Source organism: Mesoplodon bidens (assembly GCF_964165515.1).
Source record: "Mesoplodon bidens genome assembly, chromosome: 4".
Classification (NCBI taxonomy): Eukaryota; Metazoa; Chordata; class Mammalia; order Artiodactyla; family Ziphiidae; genus Mesoplodon; species Mesoplodon bidens.
In genome coordinates, this window is record NC_138160.1 from 6,995,031 (window position 1) to 7,014,970 (window position 19,940).

General features: G+C 46.5%; 1 protein-coding gene across 2 annotated transcripts in view; it reads left to right on the plus strand.

Moving 5' to 3' along the window:
• The window catches only part of ADCY2 (adenylate cyclase 2), a 441,039-nt gene that overhangs the window by 396,340 nt on the left and 24,759 nt on the right, over positions 1-19,940 (plus strand). Inside the window, exons 19-21 of one of the 2 annotated variants that reach the window (XM_081233725.1) lie at positions 5,737-5,821; positions 10,289-10,447; positions 15,455-15,827. In XM_081233725.1, the coding sequence (XP_081089851.1) occupies positions 5,737-5,821; positions 10,289-10,447; positions 15,455-15,643 (433 nt within the window). In that variant the 3' untranslated portion in view covers positions 15,644-15,827. Of the gene's footprint in view, positions 1-5,736; positions 5,822-10,288; positions 10,448-15,454; positions 15,828-19,940 lie in introns of those variants that run through there. The other variant, XM_081233724.1, reaches the window with a different exon arrangement.

Sequence of the window (19,940 nt, forward strand, 5' to 3'; positions counted from 1 at the left end):
AATAGAACTGGAAAGAAAATAACTGAAAAATATGTCAAAAGACACAAACACAAACTGTCTGCAGAGGTCATTCCCACCCTGACTCAGTTGGTCAAGAAAACTTATTAATGATGCATCTCCAATCAGCAGAAAGGAATGGTGTATTTTTTAAACGACTGAGCTGTTTTAGAACTCTCCTGTCTGACTACAGCTCTGGTGGTCATTGCAAACAACCAGATCAGCCATCAGAAAATAGGTGTTTTTGATGGCTGCTGAGTCTGAGCAGTGGAATACAGGAATTTTGGCTGAGCTGTTATCCTCACGCTTCATCACCAGCCAGCATCACCTGGCCAGGACCCAGCCACTGCACTGGTGACATGGAGGGGAGGAGAGCTTGGAAGCAGAGGTCAGCAGGATGCTGTATGCCACTCAACTGAAAGGCCAGGAGGGAATATCAGGAAAGTGGTACTAAGACATGCATCTCAGCAATTCCTTGCCCTTTCTCCAGCCAGACTTAAAGAAAGATTTCCCGACAGGGCAGTTGGCTGTCTTTATTTTGCCCTTTGCATTTTAACCCCAGCGTTTCCTTTCTGGGGTATTTTTGTTTCGTCTTCTGACATTGTAGTTGAGGTCTTGGTCCTGTGCTGAGCAAGGTACAGCAGATTCATCTAGCAGCAGCATCAAGTCGGCCAAAACTTGAGCTTTTTGCATCGCTTGACATTGAAGATGGCTGAGGATTCAGAGGTTCCTTGTCGGCAAAGCCAGGCGTTTCCTAACTTACTCACAGGGACAGCCAGAAGTAAACAGATTCCTCAGCGGCAGAGCAACAGGGTCTCACGTTAAGAGGGTGGGCAGTAGCCATTGTCTCTTTGTGGGACTTTTCTTTATGAAACGTGGGCCTCAGGGGGTCAGGGTCCCAGAGGTCCAACTACTTTTGATCCCAGTGAATGGCCTGGGAAGATCTGATTTTACTCAGTTCGTATATTGTTACCAACACAACAGAAACTATGTTTCTTTAGGTACTTTTCTTCTTAGTAAATGTAGGCTTATGTCACCTAGAAAATAGAACGTTTTGAAATGTAATTATGTTTGTGTATACATGCCTGGACTGCATCCTCTCCTGAAAGCAATGAAAATGTCATTTTTATGTCACGGAGCTGTTAGCCTTTAGGTTAGAGACTGGTTCACCAGGCAATTCCATATCCTTTGCCTAATTTGTTAGGTTTCTTTGTTCTCTTGGACTCTGGAAACTTGAGGGCCAGAATGATTGCTCCATTAACAGCCTCAGGGTGAGGGTCAGCTGTAAATTTTTAGTGTGTGGCTACAGGCACATTTGGGTGTCTGTGACTCCAGAACCCATTTTTTGTTTGGTTTTTTGTTTTGTTTTATCAGTACACGGGCCTCTCACTGTTGTGGCCTCTCCCGCTGCGGAGCACAGGCTCTGGATGCTCAGGCTCAGCGGCCATGGCTCACGGGCCCAGCTGCTCCACGGCCTGTGGGATCTTCCCGGACCGGGGTACGAACCCATGTCCCCTGCATCGGCAGGTGGACTCTCAACCAGTGCGCCACCAGGGAAGCCCGCAGAACCCATTTTTAAGTATGAAAAATAGCCTACCTGGTCACATTTTGGCTAAAACTGTCAAGTTAAAAATCATAGAGTTAGAAAGCTTCTCAGTGATATTAGTTCTGTCTTCTGTACTTCATAACAGAGTGAGAGCACAGCCCTAACATGTGAAAGTCCAAAGTGGATTTCATCCCTGAAACTTAACGGGAAGGGAGAGAGAGAGAGACCTCAGACTAAGTTGCTGTCATTTTTATATAAATGGCCGATACAATTGTTAATGTGTCAATTGTGTCACTTAAAAGAAGACATGCTTAGGTCCTAAGCCCCAGTAGCGGAGAATGTGACCTTATTTGGAAATAGGGTCATTGCACATGTAATTAGTTAAGATCAAGTCCTGCTGGAGTGGGGTGGGCCCTGATCCAACATGACTGGTGTCCTTGTAAGAAGATGGCCATGTGGAGACAGAGACACATGCGGGGAGGGGAGCAGGTACCACGTGATGATGAAGACAGACACTGGAGTGATACAGTGGCCAGCCGACCACCAAAGCCAGGACGGGGCAAGGAAAGATTTCTCTGCAGGTTTCAGAGGGAGCACAGCCCTGCCGGCACCTTGATTTCAGACTTCTGGCCTCCAGAACTATGAGATGATAAATTTCTGTTGTTTTAAGCTACCCAGTTTGTGGCACTTTGTTTCAGCAGTCCTGGGAGTTAGGAGTTTGGAATTAGCAGATACAAACTACTGTATATAAAATAAACAACAAGGTCCTACTATATAGCAAAGTATCTTGTATAACATATAATGGAAAAGATTGAGAAAGAATATATATATATGTATAATTGAATCATTTTACTGTGCACCTGAAACCAACACAGCATTGCAAATCAACTACACTTCAAAAAAAAAAAAAAAAAAAGAAAGAAAGAAAAGTCCTGGGAAACTGATATGATCAATAGAACTGACTAGACTCTGCCAGAAGACATCTTGGAATTTTATTCTCTCTGTCCCGATGTCCCCTCCATACTACCCACTCCTTTTCCTCCCAGCCTCTCTTGCATACACACAAAGAGTAAGGAACCCAGGAATGGATCTGTGGATGGAGAAATTCATCCTTCAAGCTTCACGAACCCATCAGCCGTGACCTTTGAGGGGCCCATGTGGGAGGGATGGACTCCAATTGGAATCAGCAGTTCTTTGGGGCTGGATGAATGAAAGAAGTTTTTGAGAAATCTAAATGAAAACGAAGACAGCATGTTACAGTCCTCCCTAGGTGACGGAGAACATCAGAAGGAAAAAAGGCATCTGTGGACGGGTACCCAAGTCTATCCTACAGGCTGTGTTGTGCGTCATTATTTCTGAGGTCCATTTAGTTCTGTACTTTGCAGTGCACTGCCCGGTCCAGCAATGAGAGCCGTTCCTAGTCTTGCTTCCCCCAAGTCCCCACCTCCACCCACCACTATTCCTCACTAAGGCTCAAGAACTAGGAGATAAGTAGAGGTCATTTCCACCCCTAAACCTATGTTTAAATGCGTTAGCGTGAGGAGTCCCAGAAAAGGATTTTTCCCTCTAGGTTGCTTGCATGTATTTTCTGTGTGATTATCTGAAAACCCAGCCAGCCCCTGAACTGCATAAAGAGGGTCTTACCTCCCACTCTCCATCAGTGAGAGGGATGGGAGACGGCTTTGTATATTGACGGCATCTGGTCCCTTACCTGGGGATGCACGTGGGACCTGAGTTCTGATTTGGTTGCATTGATGAAGCTACTGTAAGATCCTGACCTTGGAGTTAACATTTTACTCTCAGTTTAGGTTTATAGGGTGATGGGTAAAAGGGAGGGATGTCATAGCAGTTTTCTAGGATTCCTGGAATGGTAAAGTGATAGGATGTCCATGAAGCAACATGAAAATTAAAAACAGCCTGCACCAGCTTCTTACGCGCTGTTGTCTATGTTGTACCACTTTTTTTTTTTTTTTTTTTTTTTTTAGCCATGCCGTGCAGCTTGTGGGATCTTAGTTCCCCAACCAAGGATTGAACCCGGGCCCTGTCAGGGAAGGCTTGGAGTCTTAACCGCTGGACTGCCAGAGAATTCCCTGTACCAGTTTTATTAACTGGTCAATATCCTGTCAGTGTAGTCAATATGGGGGGAAATGAGTTTAAAAGTCACTGGGGACTTCCCCGGAGGTCCAGTGGTTAAGACTCCGTGCTTCCACTGCAGGGGGCATGGGTTTGATCCCTAGTCGGGGAACTAAGATCCTACATGCCGCACATGGTGTGGCCAAAAAATATCCCTAAAAGTCACTGGAGTTTGCACTGCTTATAAACATCTGCTCCCTGCAGTAACTTCAACTGTACTATTAGACACAGCTACCATGGGCTCAAAAAGGAACTTCATTTCTTAAAAACACTACTACTGAGACAGGAAAGTGACACTTGTCAGCTCACTTCATTCCCAGAGAGAAACTGATAACCTCCTTGTGGCTGTTGAGCTCAGATTTTTTCCAGCCACAGTTGGCTTGGTAGGAGGAAAGAGCCCTGAGCACAAGCATAGCCTTTCCGGAGAGTTCTCTGAGGTCCTAAGCCCTTCAGCCACTGGGACTGGAGATTCTGTCTCCTCATTTCTGCAGGAATCTGCCTTTCTTTTGCACGTGGATCTGTCATTCTGTTAATGAAATCCACCAACCTGCATTTTCTTATCTTTTTCTCTAGCTTCCTCCCTCCATCCTCTTGTTTATCACTGTGTAGTTAATACTAAAAAATATGAGTACCATTTATGAAGTGCTTCCTGTATGTCAGGCTCTATGCCAGGTACATAAATATTTGACCTAGTGACTGAGACAGCCAGTGAGATGGGCACTGGTACCCCCTTTGCCTGAAGGGGAGAGTGAGGTTTGGAGGGGTTTATCCCAGGTCCCAAGCTCATCAGAGCAGGGCAGTCATGATTCCAACTGGGTTTACTTACTTCAAAGCCCACCTGCACTCTTTAGTTCTTTTTTTTTTTTTTTTTTTTTTTTTTGCGGTATGCGGGCCTCTCACTGTTGTGGCCTCTCCCGTTGCGGAGCACAGGCTCCGGACGCGCAGGCTCAGCGGCCATGGCTCACGGGCCAGCCGCTCTGTGGCATGTGGGATCTTCCCGGACCAGGGCACGAACCCGTGTCCCCTGAATCGGCAGGCAGACTCTCAACCACTGCGCCACCAGGGAAGCCCGCTCTTTAGTTCTTTATCCATTTCTCTTATTATCTCATCAGTCCTCGAACCTTCTATGGAGAAACAGGAAAATCTCAAAGCATATTCAAGTCCCAAGCAGAAACTGATGACTTGATATTTATACTTGATTAAATACAAGCTATCCTGCTTATGTGACATGGCAACCATACATAATCAACTTCTCAAGTCTCATTTAGTTATATGTGTGGAATAATCATTTGTCAGCTATGCAGGATTACCCTGGAGAATCAAGTCGATTTCTCCTTGTATGCTGTACAAGAACCGAAAACAGAACCTTTAAGTTGACACATAAAATTGACCACCACACATGCCAACTAGGATGTGTGGGTGGTCATTGCCTAGAAGGTCATAGTGAGGATGGAGGGCCCAGCCAGCACAGTAAGAGCTTGGTGGGGCAGTGGGCCAAGGATTTCCATCTGTCTTATGCCTTTGTGATACAAAACCCCATGAAAGGAGGAATAAGAAGGAACGCCTGCCAGAAAGTTATATGAAAGTGTATTATTCATATGTCAGAGTAGCTTATAGAAATAAAGTTCCCTCCTTCATTTTTATATCTCCCACGATTATTAATTTCTAGCATACTGTCTCATTCTGCAAATAATTACTAAAAAATACATCATATATCCAATTATCCACATTGATCCCAGAAATATAAAGAAAATATTATTAATATTCTGCTATTCATTTTATATTTGCTAGAGTTTGGTATAAAGTAAGAAATCTATATTCATTTGGAATATTTTTTTTCTTTTACTGAGCTCTTGAAATAAGGATTATTTTGCTTTCTTTTGATGCAATCTGGGCTTGCAAATATATTTGAAGTGTGTGTGTGTGTGTGTGTGTGTTTGGTTGGTGTAGAATGTAGACAAGCACTAGAGATTCTGAAATTTGTTCATGCACGAATTCTACGTCCTGTGTGTATGTTGTTTTGTTGTATTGTTTTCATCTGTTTGTTTGTTTTTTAATAGACCAGGCATTTGGAAAGACCTAAAGACCATGGGCTCAGTGTCTCTCTTTATATTTTTCATCACACTGCTTGTTCTGGGCAGACAGGTAAGAAGTCTGTTACTTCTATAACTTCTCTAAAGTGCTGTATTAATAATACTTTGCTGACGTGCATTGCCATTGCTTTCATGCAAACAAATGTTGAAGCATCAGAATCATCTTATCACTTAAGAGAAAAGTAGGTAGCACAAGGTGTGTATGCTTGGGTATAGACACAAGAAAAAGGCTTCTCATTTTTTTTTTCCCTAAGAGGCAAATTTTTTGAACAGTAGAAGTGTGAATCAATGAATTTCCTGTTAAGTCTCAAAATAAATATGTAGGTTTCTCTAAGCCTACAATGTATTCCCTCAATAGCTGACACTAATTGGAAAAAAATGTCCCCTTGCCTGGGGTTTTCATCTGCATTTCAAAAGGTATGGCTTCTTTTTCTTTGAAGTGGGCATTAAATATCCCTGCTGTCACTTGCAATTATCCCTAGAACTATGGTTCCTTGTTCAAAAATTTTACTTTGTGATGCAAATGAAACGTCCTCCTTGGGCTCTGTGCCCACTTCTGGCCTCCCCGTGGAGCCTGTAGGTGCAGGACTTTTAAGAGCAGTATTCTTTCTCTCCCTGCAAACAAGGACAATCACCCAAAGACTAAAGACTCATCCCATACCAGGTAGCTCCGCCTCAACCAAAGTTCGTTTTAAGTTCTTTGATGGATAGCATGAAACAAAGAAGTGATTTATTTGGAGAGAAGCAGGGAAAAGGCAATGCCAATTAAATTATATACACATCTCTAAACAGTTATCTGAGAGGCAAACTATCAACTGGGGAGTTTGGGTCTGGCTTCCATTTCTCAGCAGGAGGAAGCTGCTAATAATCGCACAGTTGGAGCAGAGAGACCAGATCTGTGACAGTCAGTCCAGCACCCGGGAATGCCATCCATCCTCTTCCGTCTTCCCGGGGAAGTGCAAGGGGCATCCTTCCATGGAGCGCAGAGTGCAGCTCTCCCCAATCTCCCTAGAGCTACGCTGTGGTCCTGATGCAGAGCTTAGAAGACCCCGGTCCCCCCATCACCCTCCCCACCTCTGTCCCCGGCAGATGCTAGGTTCTGCATTCTTAGGCATTTCCTCCTACTAGAATGATCACTCAGATGGCTTCACAGCAATATATTTTAATTACCTAGAATCAAATTGAATTCTTCCAACTTTTTTTATTGATCACTGAGATAATATACAGGCAATACCACTACACAAATGTTGTCGAATCCCATGGCTGCCCACTGATCAGTTACTCCCTAAATGATTTAAATAAATAATCAAAAACCTGCAGTATTATGGCCAGGCATTCATTTAACATGATAGTGCTGATACCAGTTTCCTTTTTTGTCACTAGTGTAATGATAAGTGATATGTACACCTAGAGGCCTAAAGAATAGTAATCCCTGCAGGCTTAATTGTGTTCACAGTTACTCTTTAACTAGAACCAAGTATATACCAGGGTGAGCCAGAAGGCTGACCTTCAGTCCAAAATCATTAAGTGAATGATTTACTGAGGTCCCAAGTCTTCTGTGAAGTCTGTGATACAGCGCCTCTGCACAGCCTTCCAGAAACACAACTGTATTATAAACAAATGTCTGATATTTGAAATGAGGTTGTCAAGTGCTGTAAGGATCCATGGCCTCAGAGTTACCTCTTTTCTGAATATGTTTTAAATAATAGCACAGGCTTTTTGCAACTTATTTTTGTTATCATCTGTCCTAATGGCGTCCCTGACCCATGACCATCATTTTTGAAACGATGGCAATGTACTTGCTTTCTAAGAAAATGACTATAGTAAATATTGTTCTAAGCATCTCAGAAACCTTAGTGAAAACATAGCACATCCTAGACAAGAGCGGCAGTACAGTACCACTCTCTGTACTGAAATCTAGTTTGTGACAGAAATGCAAGCCAACTCAAGGGCCTCTTTTGAAAAAGAAAGATCCCCTGTATTTCACCCAGGTTTAAAGGGCAGCCTCCTGCCATCAAGGGTCTGCATTCTAGGTGGGCTCATTCAGAGTATGGAACCAGGCAGTGGCAACCTAGTGCCTGAGAGTGAGGCCGAGGTCCTTGCGCGCGAGAGTTGAGGATCCCAGAGAAAGTGGAATCACATGCTGCCTGCGTCCCTGCCCAGAGACCACTTCTATCCATGCAGAAAGGTGTAAGCCCAGTTCCTCAGGTACTTTTCAGAACTAGACAGAGCACGGGACGCCCTCGAGGCTGTGGTAGGACGTGAAACACAGCAGACAGGGTCACTGGGCTCCCAGACGCAGTCTGGACGCCCTCTCAAGACTCTTCCTGTTCTCTCCCCCATCACGCCAGAGCTCATGAAGACAAATTCCACGTCTGAGTGGGATCTGGGCCCCTAGGCATTTGGGGAGTAGCCCCAGATGGAATCTGAGAGATGGGAGGTGATGTGAGCACTGGAGGTCATGGAGCAGGGCTGCTGTTTTAGTTGAAGTGTCACAAAGTCCTTAGAGTGCTTTCCCGCCCTGAGTCAGGGTCACGGAGGAAGCAGCTCTCCCCGCCCCGGCTGGATCTCCTCACGCAGCCTCCCCGGGTCTCTGTGTCAAATCTCCCTCTCTTTTCTCCTGTAAGGACATCAGTCATTGGACTTACAGCCCACCCTAAATCCGGGATGATCTCATCCTGAGATCCTTAAGTTCGTTACATCTGCCGAGACCCTATTTCCAGAGAAGTCACAGGCACAGATACCGGGGTTCGGACTTGGAACGATCTTTTTGGTGACATGATTAAGTCCATTACAACTGGTTTGGGATAAAAACATTTGTCTTCCTTTGGGGGACTGCACATGAGTTTTTAAGGTCCTTGTGCTTCAAGGCAAGGGTTCTGCAGCAGACTGCACTGGTTGGGGAGGTGAGGGGGAAAGGTTTGTCAGCAGGTCACTCGCAGTCCAATGTAGCTGGTCCCAAAGTGCTCTGATTCCTTTAGTAGGAGACTTAAAGGATGCTTGCACGTGGTGCAGTAGCAGTCCCTCATAAACCTAAGCGACTCTTCACGAGCTTTACGAAAACCTTTCAAACTTACACGAATTGGGCTTGCTGCCTGCCTTAACTGGCTCCATGGCTTCACCTCATGTTTCATTTTTATCTGATCTTCAGTGTATACCTGTGTCTTCTCGATGCCACCACCGTAGATTGCTTCTGTTATTTTAGTTTAATACCAGCCACACCACTAGTTTAACCCCCCCGAAATATCTAAATAAATAAACTGTTCTCCGAGGGAGGGGCCTTTTCCAGTACATGCATAGCATGATTTCTATAAATACAGAATGTGGAAAATGTGTCAGTAATGTAAAAATTTAATATAAGCAAACTTTTAAAATATCTCTTTTGTAATCTTTTTAAAAAATGTCTTGTTATATGAGCTAAAAATAAGTGTCTCCCCAGAGGAGGAGGAGTAACTTTTGAACATATCATACATAGTTTGAAGCAAACCTAATTTCAGTGAATGATCATTGTTCTTTCAGGTGTCAAATTGTGAATTTTTTTTTGAAATTGCCATCTGTGCGTGAGAGGCCATTTATGTGTGTTTTATTTTGCTTTGTGCTGTCATTGGTAGAGCTAAGCAAACCAATAAAACTCCCTCCATTTAGTTCTTCTTTGCATTTATTTGTCAATAATTACTATCTGTGCTGAAATACACTCTCTCTATTAGGCCCTTCTGTTACAGGAAGATTCATTCAAGTCTATTTCATTATATTAAATTATATACATCAGAGCAGATACAAAATGATGACAAACCAAAGAGACCCTGTGACAGTAAACGGGCCTCTCTATTTCTACAATGTTAATAACAGCTGACTTTTAAAAACATTGAATTTTAATACATTATAAAGCATGAACACATATGTTTTTACTAGCAGGCACCATCTTAATTACATTATATCAAAATGAACTTTTGTCTAAATATAATGTCATTCTCTCAGTACAGTGCAATCCCAAATGACAAAACACATACTTTTGAATGTACACTTAATTACATAATTTGTGGTAGAGGAAAACTGATTTTCAGCTGTTAAAGGCAAACTGCTACAAGGGAACACTATTCTTTTTTAAATGCAAATCATGAAACAGGGCACTCTCTCTACTAATATATTTTCCATTTTTCTTTTATTCATTATTTATATTCTATCACAGCTCTTTTCAAAAAATAATTCAAGCCACCATTTATTAACATGACTATGTAAGAAGCTTTCATGTCATTTTTGTCTTTCAAGCCTTCAGTATAGCTATTCCTCTGTTTCTGAGGCTGGTTCTTTCCCAAATTTGCATTTTGGAAATCCATGTGAGAGGGTGAAATGAGAGACATTTCGGGGCAACTGAGGGCTTGGTAGGGAGGGTGACAATCCCGTTTGGGGGGGTCTTTTGTAGGTTTGTTTCATTCTTTTTATTTTCTCTTTAAAGCCTCCGCTCTCTGGCAGGACAAGATGCCTATTGTTTCTTTACCTCTGTGTCCTCTTGTAACAGAATGAATATTACTGTAGGTTAGACTTCTTATGGAAGAACAAGTTCAAAAAAGAGCGAGAGGAGATAGAAACCATGGAGAACTTGAACCGTGTGCTGCTGGAGAACGTGCTCCCTGCACACGTGGCTGAGCACTTCCTGGCCAGGAGCCTGAAGAATGAGGTCAGAGAGGCTGGGCTGATGGGGAGAGGCGGGGTGATGGGGAGAGGCGGGGTGATGGGGAGAGGCGGGGCTGATGGGGAGAGGTGCGGCTGGTGGGGAGAGGCGGGGCTGGTGGGGAGAGGCGGGGCTGATGGAGAGAGGTGGGGCCGATGGGGAGAGGCGGGGCCGATGGGGAGAGGCGGGACTTGTGGAGAGAGGCAGGGCTGATGGGGAGAGGCGGGGCTAGTGGAGAGGCGGGGCCGATGGGGAGAGGCGGGGCTGCTGGCCAGGAAAGGGCGTGCACTGGCGAGGGCCAAAAGCTTCTGGCAGTGATCTAGAGGCCTGTGGCACTTCAAACATGTCAGTGTTCAAAATACTCGACATTGGCCTGAACGTGTCCATTTTCAAGAGTATATTGACTGGCCATATAGAGATCAACTGAGAATAGTGAGTTAGACTCGCCTGTGAGCATTTTAGCATGGAGTTGATTCCTTCTTCCTAGTTTTTCTTCCCCAATCATGTAAAGTTTTGAACGTGCAATATGAGACACTGGGGTTCCAAATATGTCACGAAAGAGGTCATCACCCTCTGCCTAGTGTGGGAGGATGCTTCCTCACCAGCGTGTGATCAAGGCCAAATCAAGAAGCAAAATCACACCGTGCATCCCACACTCCACTGTTTCACGGCTCATGACTTCCCTGAGAGCCTTTTAAGGGTCTTAGAATTTCAAAGCTATGATAGAATTTAGGAGTTAGCCACACAAGGACAGATCAAAGACTTGAGACCATCCATTTGAATGGATAGAAATGGGAATTTCGTGGAGCGTCTAAAGGAATGGATATTTAACTAGAGTTGGAGAGATTGGCATGTTGTTTCAATGCTGAAATGGCTTATGAAATGAAATGTCATGAATTTTCTTTAATGTAATGAAATTACAAGAGTCAGCAGATGTATCTACAGTGGGACTCTGTTAATTTAAGAAGCATGCATTTGAGCACCCACTGAGTGAATGACCTGTGTTTGGTGCTGTGGAGTTTCAGAGATGTATGAGGTGCAATCCCCGTTCTTAGGAAATGTTCAGTGAGGATTGGGCATGGATGAGGGTTCTGGAAACCTGTAGACGGATGAACTCGTTAGTAGATAAGCTGAACTTAGATGATGCTGATGCACAGAGCAGCAGAGTGAGAAGGCTTGGAACCGTATGTATCTGTAACATATTTAAAGTTGACATTGAGAAGAAAGTGCCAGGTGGTGGGCAGGGACCGGACCTTCTCACTCTGGTCTTTCTGGAAGCATGCTAGGCATGGTGAGCCAGTCCAGGGGCCCCAGCAGGTCCCACCATTCACTTCTCTATTTCTTCTGGTGTTTTCTGCTTTCAGTAGGTTATTCAGCAACTTATTTACCTCTTGGTCATAGACAGTGAAATCATTGCATCTATTAAAAAGGAACCGTCTGTTTTCATTAGCAGTTTAAGAGCTTGTTTGTGTCTATATGTCTAGCTATCAATTCAGGTTATAAATTCATCTGTTGCCCCCTGCCCTGGGTCAGGCTGGTGCTGGGCCTGGTTACAGAGATGAACAGGACAAGGCTGCCTCATCTCCAAGAGGGGACATAATCCTATTGTCTCCAAAGGTGCTAACTGCGTAAATGCAGGAGTCCAGAGAGTCCACCACTGTGAGCAAGTGACTTCTGAACCAGAAAAGAAAGTGCTAGAAACTGGCAGAGAGATGCAGGCTGCAGAGGGGGAGAAAAAGACCATTCCAGGCTTCAAGGGGCTACTTCTGCCCAGAGGACAGGACAGTGCTTCATTCAAGACCTTAAAAGGCCCCGGGTTCGGCCCTACAGCACTTGGTGACCTCTTCTGCCCGCTCCTGACGTCTCCCTAGGCCAGACCAGGGGCATCGTGGGTTCTCTCTATTCGTTCCTGTTTGCTTGACTTATTCTAAGCAGGCCTCTGAACACAGTTGCCCCTTTGGAAATCATAAGGAAAAGCAGATGGGGATGGAGAGTGAAACCCACAGGTGGACAACATGGGCTCGAACCTTTGTCCCAACATTTTCTGTCATGGGAATGTGAGCTACTTCCCCGGCCTGAGCCCCGTCTCCCCATGAGTCATAGGGGAATTGTGCTTTACTTTACACAATTCTTAGGTACAGAGTGGGATGTTACATGTAGCGCTGAGCATCCGTCCCTCCAGCTGAGGTGGACATTTGATAGAGCAGGACCCGGAGTCCCACATCCATGCAGGTGGGACATGCCTGGTGGGCAGGCAGCATCAAAGCACCAATGGACTCATCCACTTACCGAGTGGCCCTACTGTGTGCCAGGCCAGTGACCCTTCTGTGACTACCACGTCATGGGTGCTCCCAAGATGGAGGTGACGTTTCCCTCCAAGTTTCCTCATCAGTGCTGCGAGTTTAATAATTAAGAACAGCATCTTCTACAGCCTTCACCGCCCACGTGGGGTCCGTGGGGAAGGCTGCAGCATCAGGGCAGCACCGCGCGGTGGGCTTGAACCCTGGAACAGGCACCACCTCACTGCGCTGGCAGTTTGGGAGCTTTTCCAAGACAAAGTAGGAATCAGCGCATTTCGATGAAACCAGCTCTGGACTCTGTTGCCTCATTTGTCAGAGCAAGAAGGTGAATTCCTTGGGGGCCTCGTCCATGGCCGCATCATGCCTGTGTGTGCACGTGAATCTGACTTAGGTGCTAAAATGATTTCCCCCGCAGACAGTCAGCACCCATTCACCAAGCTCCCAGCTTATTCTTTCATTCAGGAAACACACCCCTGACCCAGGCAGCCTCATTTTCCCATAGGAAAATGAACAGGAGCTCAGTTCCAAAGCTTTTCAAATGCTTATTGCCACAAACAGCTCCAAGTTCCCTTATTGCATATTAGGGGTCTCCGGTTTTTGCTTAGGAACACCGATACCCTGGACATCATTAGATTTGCACTTTCTAGCTGCTGACCTCACATTGCTCAGGAGGGTAGAGTGACACACACTGAATCTTAAATCGGGGGCACCAGACCGATGAGACTGTCCTTGAAATGATCTCTTCATTCTGCACAACTGTGGGCAAAAGTCTCTGTATTTCATCAGACAACACAGAACTCCCCTGTGACTTTCCAGATTTTACTGCCAGATTTTGCTGGTTGGGTTAAATATTTGGGGAGGGGAGGGAGCTACTCAAGCAGCCACTGTAACTGTTGGGGATTAAAAAATTAGAGCGGGGGCTTCCCTGGTGGCGCAGTGGTTGAGAGTCCGCCTGCCGATGCAGGGGACACGGGTTCGTGCCCCGGTCCGGGAAGATCCCACATGCTGCGGAGCGGCTGGGCGTGTGAGCCATGGCCGCTGAGCCTGCGCGTCCGGAGCCTGTGCTCCGCAACGGGAGAGGCCACAACAGTGAGAGGCCCGCGTACCGCAAAAAAAAAAAAAAAAAAAAAAAAAAAAAAAAAAAAAAATTAGAGCGGGCCCCATCGGGCAGCCTGCGGTCAGGGCAGCCTGACGTCTGCTCAGCGGGACAGAGATGCCCTCCAGTCGCTGCTCAAGATCAGACCGGTAGTGAAGGAGAGTCTGTTGCTCCAGTCCTCACAGGGAATCCCTAATGCAGAAGAGAAGCCCCATAAAGGGTCTGAAGGAGAAGGAGAGCCCCTAGACCCCTGCCTAAAGGCTCTGAGGGCTCCCACCATGAGCCTCAGAAAGGACGGTTTTGTTTTTTGGGTTTTTTTCCAAAATGTTTATAACCAGGTTATCACCAAGAGACTCCTCTGAGTGCATGGCAGACCTCCGCCCCATCCCTCTGACTTCCCGACAGGCCGGGTGCCTAACTTCAGTCACAGTCAGCCCTTCGTGTCCTCAATCGACTTCATCCCTGGGCAAAAGAACCCACTTCCCTGACCTGGGGATGTGTCATCCTAAGCTTGTGATCCCAGGCCAGGCAGCCTGAGGTGTTTGACCTCCTGCAGCCAAACGGTGATGGGGCCTGTGCTGTTTGATAGCGTGGACATGGTCCAGGCTGCTGACCCCCCTCACTGTCAGGGCCGTATAGATGCGCCCTGCATGCACGCCCTCTCTCTCTCTCTCTTTCTCTCTCTCTCTCTCTCCCTACCCCTGTCTCCTTCCCTAATGCTTCTGCGAGGAAAAGTTCTGCCCATTGTCGAACACGCAGATCCTAGAGGAGGATCATTTCTGGAGGATTCCAGACCCAAACTGGGCGTGACAGAGCATAGCCAATTCTGGGACAAGAGAGGTTCCTGGGCCCCGGCCAGCTTTCCTTACCTGCTGGGCCCTGCTTGGCCGTTGAGAGCAAAGCTCTTATCCCGGGCCTGGCACGTCTTTGTTGTGGGACCTCGGGCTCCATCCTCACAGAGGCTATAACTAATTTCAAAAGCAATAATTCATGCGAAACTTTTAGAGCAGTGCCTGGCATGCAGGAAACACTCAATTTTAGTCATCTTTGAAGCAAATATCCCAAACGTATGCAAAACTTGAGAACACTGCCTCCTGGAACTTATCAATATCTGTCAAGGGAGGCGCCTCCCCACAGCTTTTCAGCGCCCGACCAGCGTGGACAGCAAAACGCACCGAATCGCTTTGCGCCGCATCCTCATCTGATGGCATCGCCTCCTTGGCTCCTCCGTGGTGTGGGCTGAGCACTCACAGCTTCTGAAGGCAGAGGCTGGACCAGGGTTATTTTTAGAGCATGTGGTAGACAGGAGTGTGGCTTTCGGTCCCACAGTAACGGTTAATGTTCCATGGTTTTCTGGAACATTCCTTGGAAACATGACCTATGACCTTGGCCAGGACCCATATTCACAAAGAGCCTTTTGATTCTCCTACCCGCCGCATGCACATACAGAGGAAACTCGTTTTCCTTCAGAAATACAAAGTAAAGAACGATTTAATCACAATAATTCTAAAAAGATCTTTATTTTGATTTAAAATTGTTCACTGAACCTGTGTCCCGGGCCTGTGGGCAGAGAGCTGCTGTGTCCACCTTTGCAAGCTCCTCCTCTTCCTCCCCCAGGGCACTGGTTTTACTCAAAACATCCTCAAGCTTCTCCACCAGCTGCTGACTGTCCTGACCAGGTCCAGGCCCTCAAGCCATTCAGACCCTGGTACAGAGTTCTGTGGCCCAGACAGAGCCCGCTGGTTTACAAAGCCTGCTCTCCAGATGGCTGTGTTTTGGCAGGAACATGTCAGAAAGGTCCCTTGAGCAGATGTCCCAGCCAGCTTTGGTCACTTGTTGAAAAGACTGCATTTTTTCGACCCTTTGACGAGTCCCTGGTGGTCAGGGTTATGTGTGATTCTGAGCCACGCAGCCTCACTATGGGAGAGCTGAGACTTGATCAAAATAAGACACATATACAACTACCATATGACCCAGCAATCCCACTACTGGGCATATACCCTGCGAAAACCATAATTCAAAAAAAATCATGTACCAAAATGTTCATTGCAGCTCTATTTACAATAGCCAGGAGATGGAAACAACCTAAGTGTCCATCATCAGATGAATGGATAAAGAAGATGTGGCACATGTATACAATGGAATATTACTCAGCCATGAAAAAGAAACTAAATTGAGTTATTTGTAGTGAGGTGGATGGACCTAGAGTCTGTCATACGGAGTGAAGTAAGTCAGAAAGAGAAAGACAAATACTGTATGCTAACACATATATATGGAATTTAAGAAAAAAATATGTCATGAAGGACCTAGGGGTAAGACAGGAATAAAGACACAGACCTACTAGAGAATGGACTTGAGGATATGGGGAGGGGGAAGGGTAAGCTGGGACGAAGTGAGAGAGTGGCATGGACATATATACACTACCAAACGTAAAATAGATAGCTAGTGGGAAGCAGCCGCATAGCACAGGGAGATCAGCTCGGTGCTTTGTAACCACCTAGAGGAGTGGGATAGGGAGGGTGGGAGGGAGGGAGACGCAAGAGGGAGGGGATATGGCGATATATGTATATGCATAAATGATTCACTTTGTTATACAGCAGAAACTAACACACCATTGTAAAGCAATTATACTCCAATAAAGATGTAAAAAACAAAACAAAAACAAGACACAGATGTCAATGCGGGTACAGGGGAATTCGCCAGGCACACAGACGCTCCCCCTTCTCAGCTAACCTCCCAACACCCAGGCAGCTCCTTCAACACATTCCTTACAGAGTCAGGCTAGAAAGCCACAGGTTTTCAGAGATGCTTTTGTGCTTTCTTATGATCTGACTCCCCTGAATAAATTAGGTGTTAGCTGACAACTGCGGACTGAGGGGGGATGTGAAAGGTGGGCGCTTCTCCTCCTCACTATGGCCTGAGTCAGCAGGAGAAAGTGCTGGTTCCGGAGTTTGGAACCCCAAGATAGTGGCAAGTTCTGGCAACTTCCTAGGGCACACCAAGCAGACGTCTCCACACCTGGGTCCAAGCAGCACCAATCACACTTTGTTTTCCTGTCCTTGTATTTGCCCTCCCTCTCCAGCTAGACTCTAAGCTCCTTAGAGCAGGGCTTGTGTTGTCCGTCTCTGTGACCCCATTACCTGCTATGAAGCCTGGCACATGGCAGGCCCTCATGGGGGGCTGTGTGTGCCTGTGTGTCTATGTAACAGCACGCTACAGTGAATGTCTGCCCATGACACCAAGAGACAGTAGGTGTCATATTCCAAAGGGGTGCTAAACAGTGTGCAGAATTTACAAATGCAAGAGCTACACAACTCTCGACCCTTCACTCTCAGGGACACGAGGGCTGGGAGAGTAGAGGTCGGAAGAGGGATTTGGGACAGAAAATAGTGAGAAGCGAGCCCCCTCCTAAAGGGACTTGGGGAATCCTCCCTTTATGTCTTGCCTCATACATAGACCATAACCACTCAGCTTGGGATGTGTACCTACGACTTGGGCCCCTACGTGGTCCTGGGGCAGCAACTCCATCTGGGGGACACAGATGACATGTAGGTTCCTGAATGCAGAAGGCAGGGGCTTATTGGAGTGTCTGGTCCAGGAGAGCTGGGGGCTGCAGGTGGGGATGTAATGGGACTATGAGGCTTTGGGAGGGCAAAGCCTGCTGAATGTTTCCAGGGACCAAGCCAGAGAAGAACAGTTGGCATGGGGTCATTTTAGATCCTGTTTTGAAAAGCTGCCTGGAGGGGGAAATGGGCCCCAGCAAAGAAGCTAGAAGACTAACCAGAAAGCCCGGGGCAGAGAGAGTAGTCACAAGTAGGAGAGCAGTGTGTGGTCCACATCAAGAGAACCTTGGCCGGAAGTCCTGTGTTGGGGGGAAGTGAGGGAGAGTCTTCAAATAACCCATGAACATGTCCACCAGGTTTAAGTTCCTTGGGAGCGTGATGTAGTTAATGGAATGCATCCCTCTTCCAACAGACCCTTCTTTCTTCCCCTGTTCTCCACCCCTGGGTGCTTTGGAAAACCTGGCTAGGCAGCTGGGGAGGGTCAGACCAGAAACATGAGGAGGAGAGAGAGAGTAGAAGCCAACCGTGCCCCCTTCTCACCCTGCAGACGCTCCTCCACCGCCCAGCAGGCCCACACTGGGGAAGAAGAAAAGCCACACATTCCACTGGGGTCTGAGTTCTGACTTCTCGTTAGATTGGACACTTAAATTATTGATGAGAGGACTCCTGTTACCTGAGAATGACTAAAAGAGTCATGAGGTCATCCCAAGTTTTCATCCAGAGTTGGGAAAGAACTGAAGTCCCGCTCAGTAAACTGAAAAGGACGGTGCACAAAGAAATGCAGCTGCTTTGTGATGATTTTGCCATAACTTGAGCTTGTTTTGCAGAATGGCTACATGTGAGTGAATGTTGAAATGGCATCTAAGCTTCCACTTTTAAAGCTCAGCGAGATTCTTGTTGGCAGCTATGTTCTGGACAAGGGTCACCCGTGCTAGACCCTGAATTTCAAAATCTCCTCCAAGGCTTCCTACCTGCCCTACCCTCACCCCAGATCCTCTGGAAGTATAAGATAAGCTCGGGTCATCAGCCAATCACCTTGTGGTTCTCTCTGGCCCCAAGCGCAACCCAAAATCCTGAGGGAACCTCTCATGAGTTTAGGGTATGGCTCTAAGCCCTGCACGTTTCATTAGCTCTAGTGAATTTGTAAAGCTTCCCATTTGTCAAGTTTCCCTGATTCTCAAGCGTAGCCCTGTGGAATCCCTGAGCCAGGAACTAGGGGCTCAGAAATCCCCACTCACACTTGGTGTTTCCTCAAAGCTCCAAGTGACCCATTTGTCAAAGAGGGTGGGTGAGCAGTTTGCAGTCCAAGGCCCCAGTAGCACTCAAGGCCTGTGGAGTGCCAGACCAGGACTCTAGAGATTAGTCCTGGGCCCTAAGTCAGTGGGAGCTTTGGTGTGTCACCAAACCCCCCTGACTTAGCAATCCCTCATTTGTTCTGTGATTCTTAATCAAGGCTGCACAGCAGGAAAACCCATGGAGTTTTACAAAAAGATGCACATGCTTGGAGCCCACCCCAGGGGCAAGGTTCAGTGGGCCATTGGGCGGCCCAGGTGTTGCCTTCTTGAAAGCCCCATTGGTGACTCTCCCAGGCATTCCTATTTGAAGACCATGGAATTAAATGACCCATCAGACTTCTTCCAGCTCCAACAACCTAGATGTTCTGGGGCAAGAGTTCAAAGGGCAATTTTGAGAGTGTCAACCTGAAGATGTTTTATTAGACTCCAAACCAGTGTGGTTAAAATCAGCCCTCATATCCAAACTGTCAGTCAGTTCAGTCTTGCATTTCCTTATCTCCATCACCAGATACCCTTAAAGACCCTAGGGGAAGGGAGAAAGGCAAAGTGACGTGACCTACAAGTGAATCAAGACCCCATGCTGCCCCAAGTCCAGGCAGCACACTCTGTGGTCCTCCAGGAAATGCAGGGTAAAGTATAAAGTGCAGCATTTATAAGGGTGACCTATGCATCAGACTTGGTAACTGTGACCTTGGGAAAGTAATGTAACTGTTCTGTGCCTCAGTTTCCTCATCTGTAGATTGAGAATAAAAATACCAGCTTCCTAGGATTGTAGTCAGGGACAAGTTAATGCTGGTGGAGAGTTCAGAGGGGTGGGCATCCTGGCATGCAGTGGGCACTCAGTCAGTGCTGGTGATTATTGTGTGTATTCTTGTCATCATCATCATTCCCCAGATGGTCATTCTGGCTGATGTCAGCAGATAGTGGGGAAATGCAGGGTACAAAAAATATATCCTTGCCTTGCTAGATGTACCCCTTTTCCTGAAGAGTAGAGAAGTCAGTGGAGTTTATACTACTTTTATGAAACTGCCCTTTTTAAATAGAAGAGGCTTCTAGGGGCTTTTCTCTCCCCTGTTACCCTGACACCCTGGCTTGGTCAGCATTACTGGAACCTAAGCTTGGCAATCACACATGCCACGGGTCATCTTCCGAGCATATGAGTGTTCACAAAAACAACTTTTCAGAGAGAGGAAGTACAGGTCTGCACGAAGAGCCAAGTCAACCATATTGAGAGCAGAATAGAAA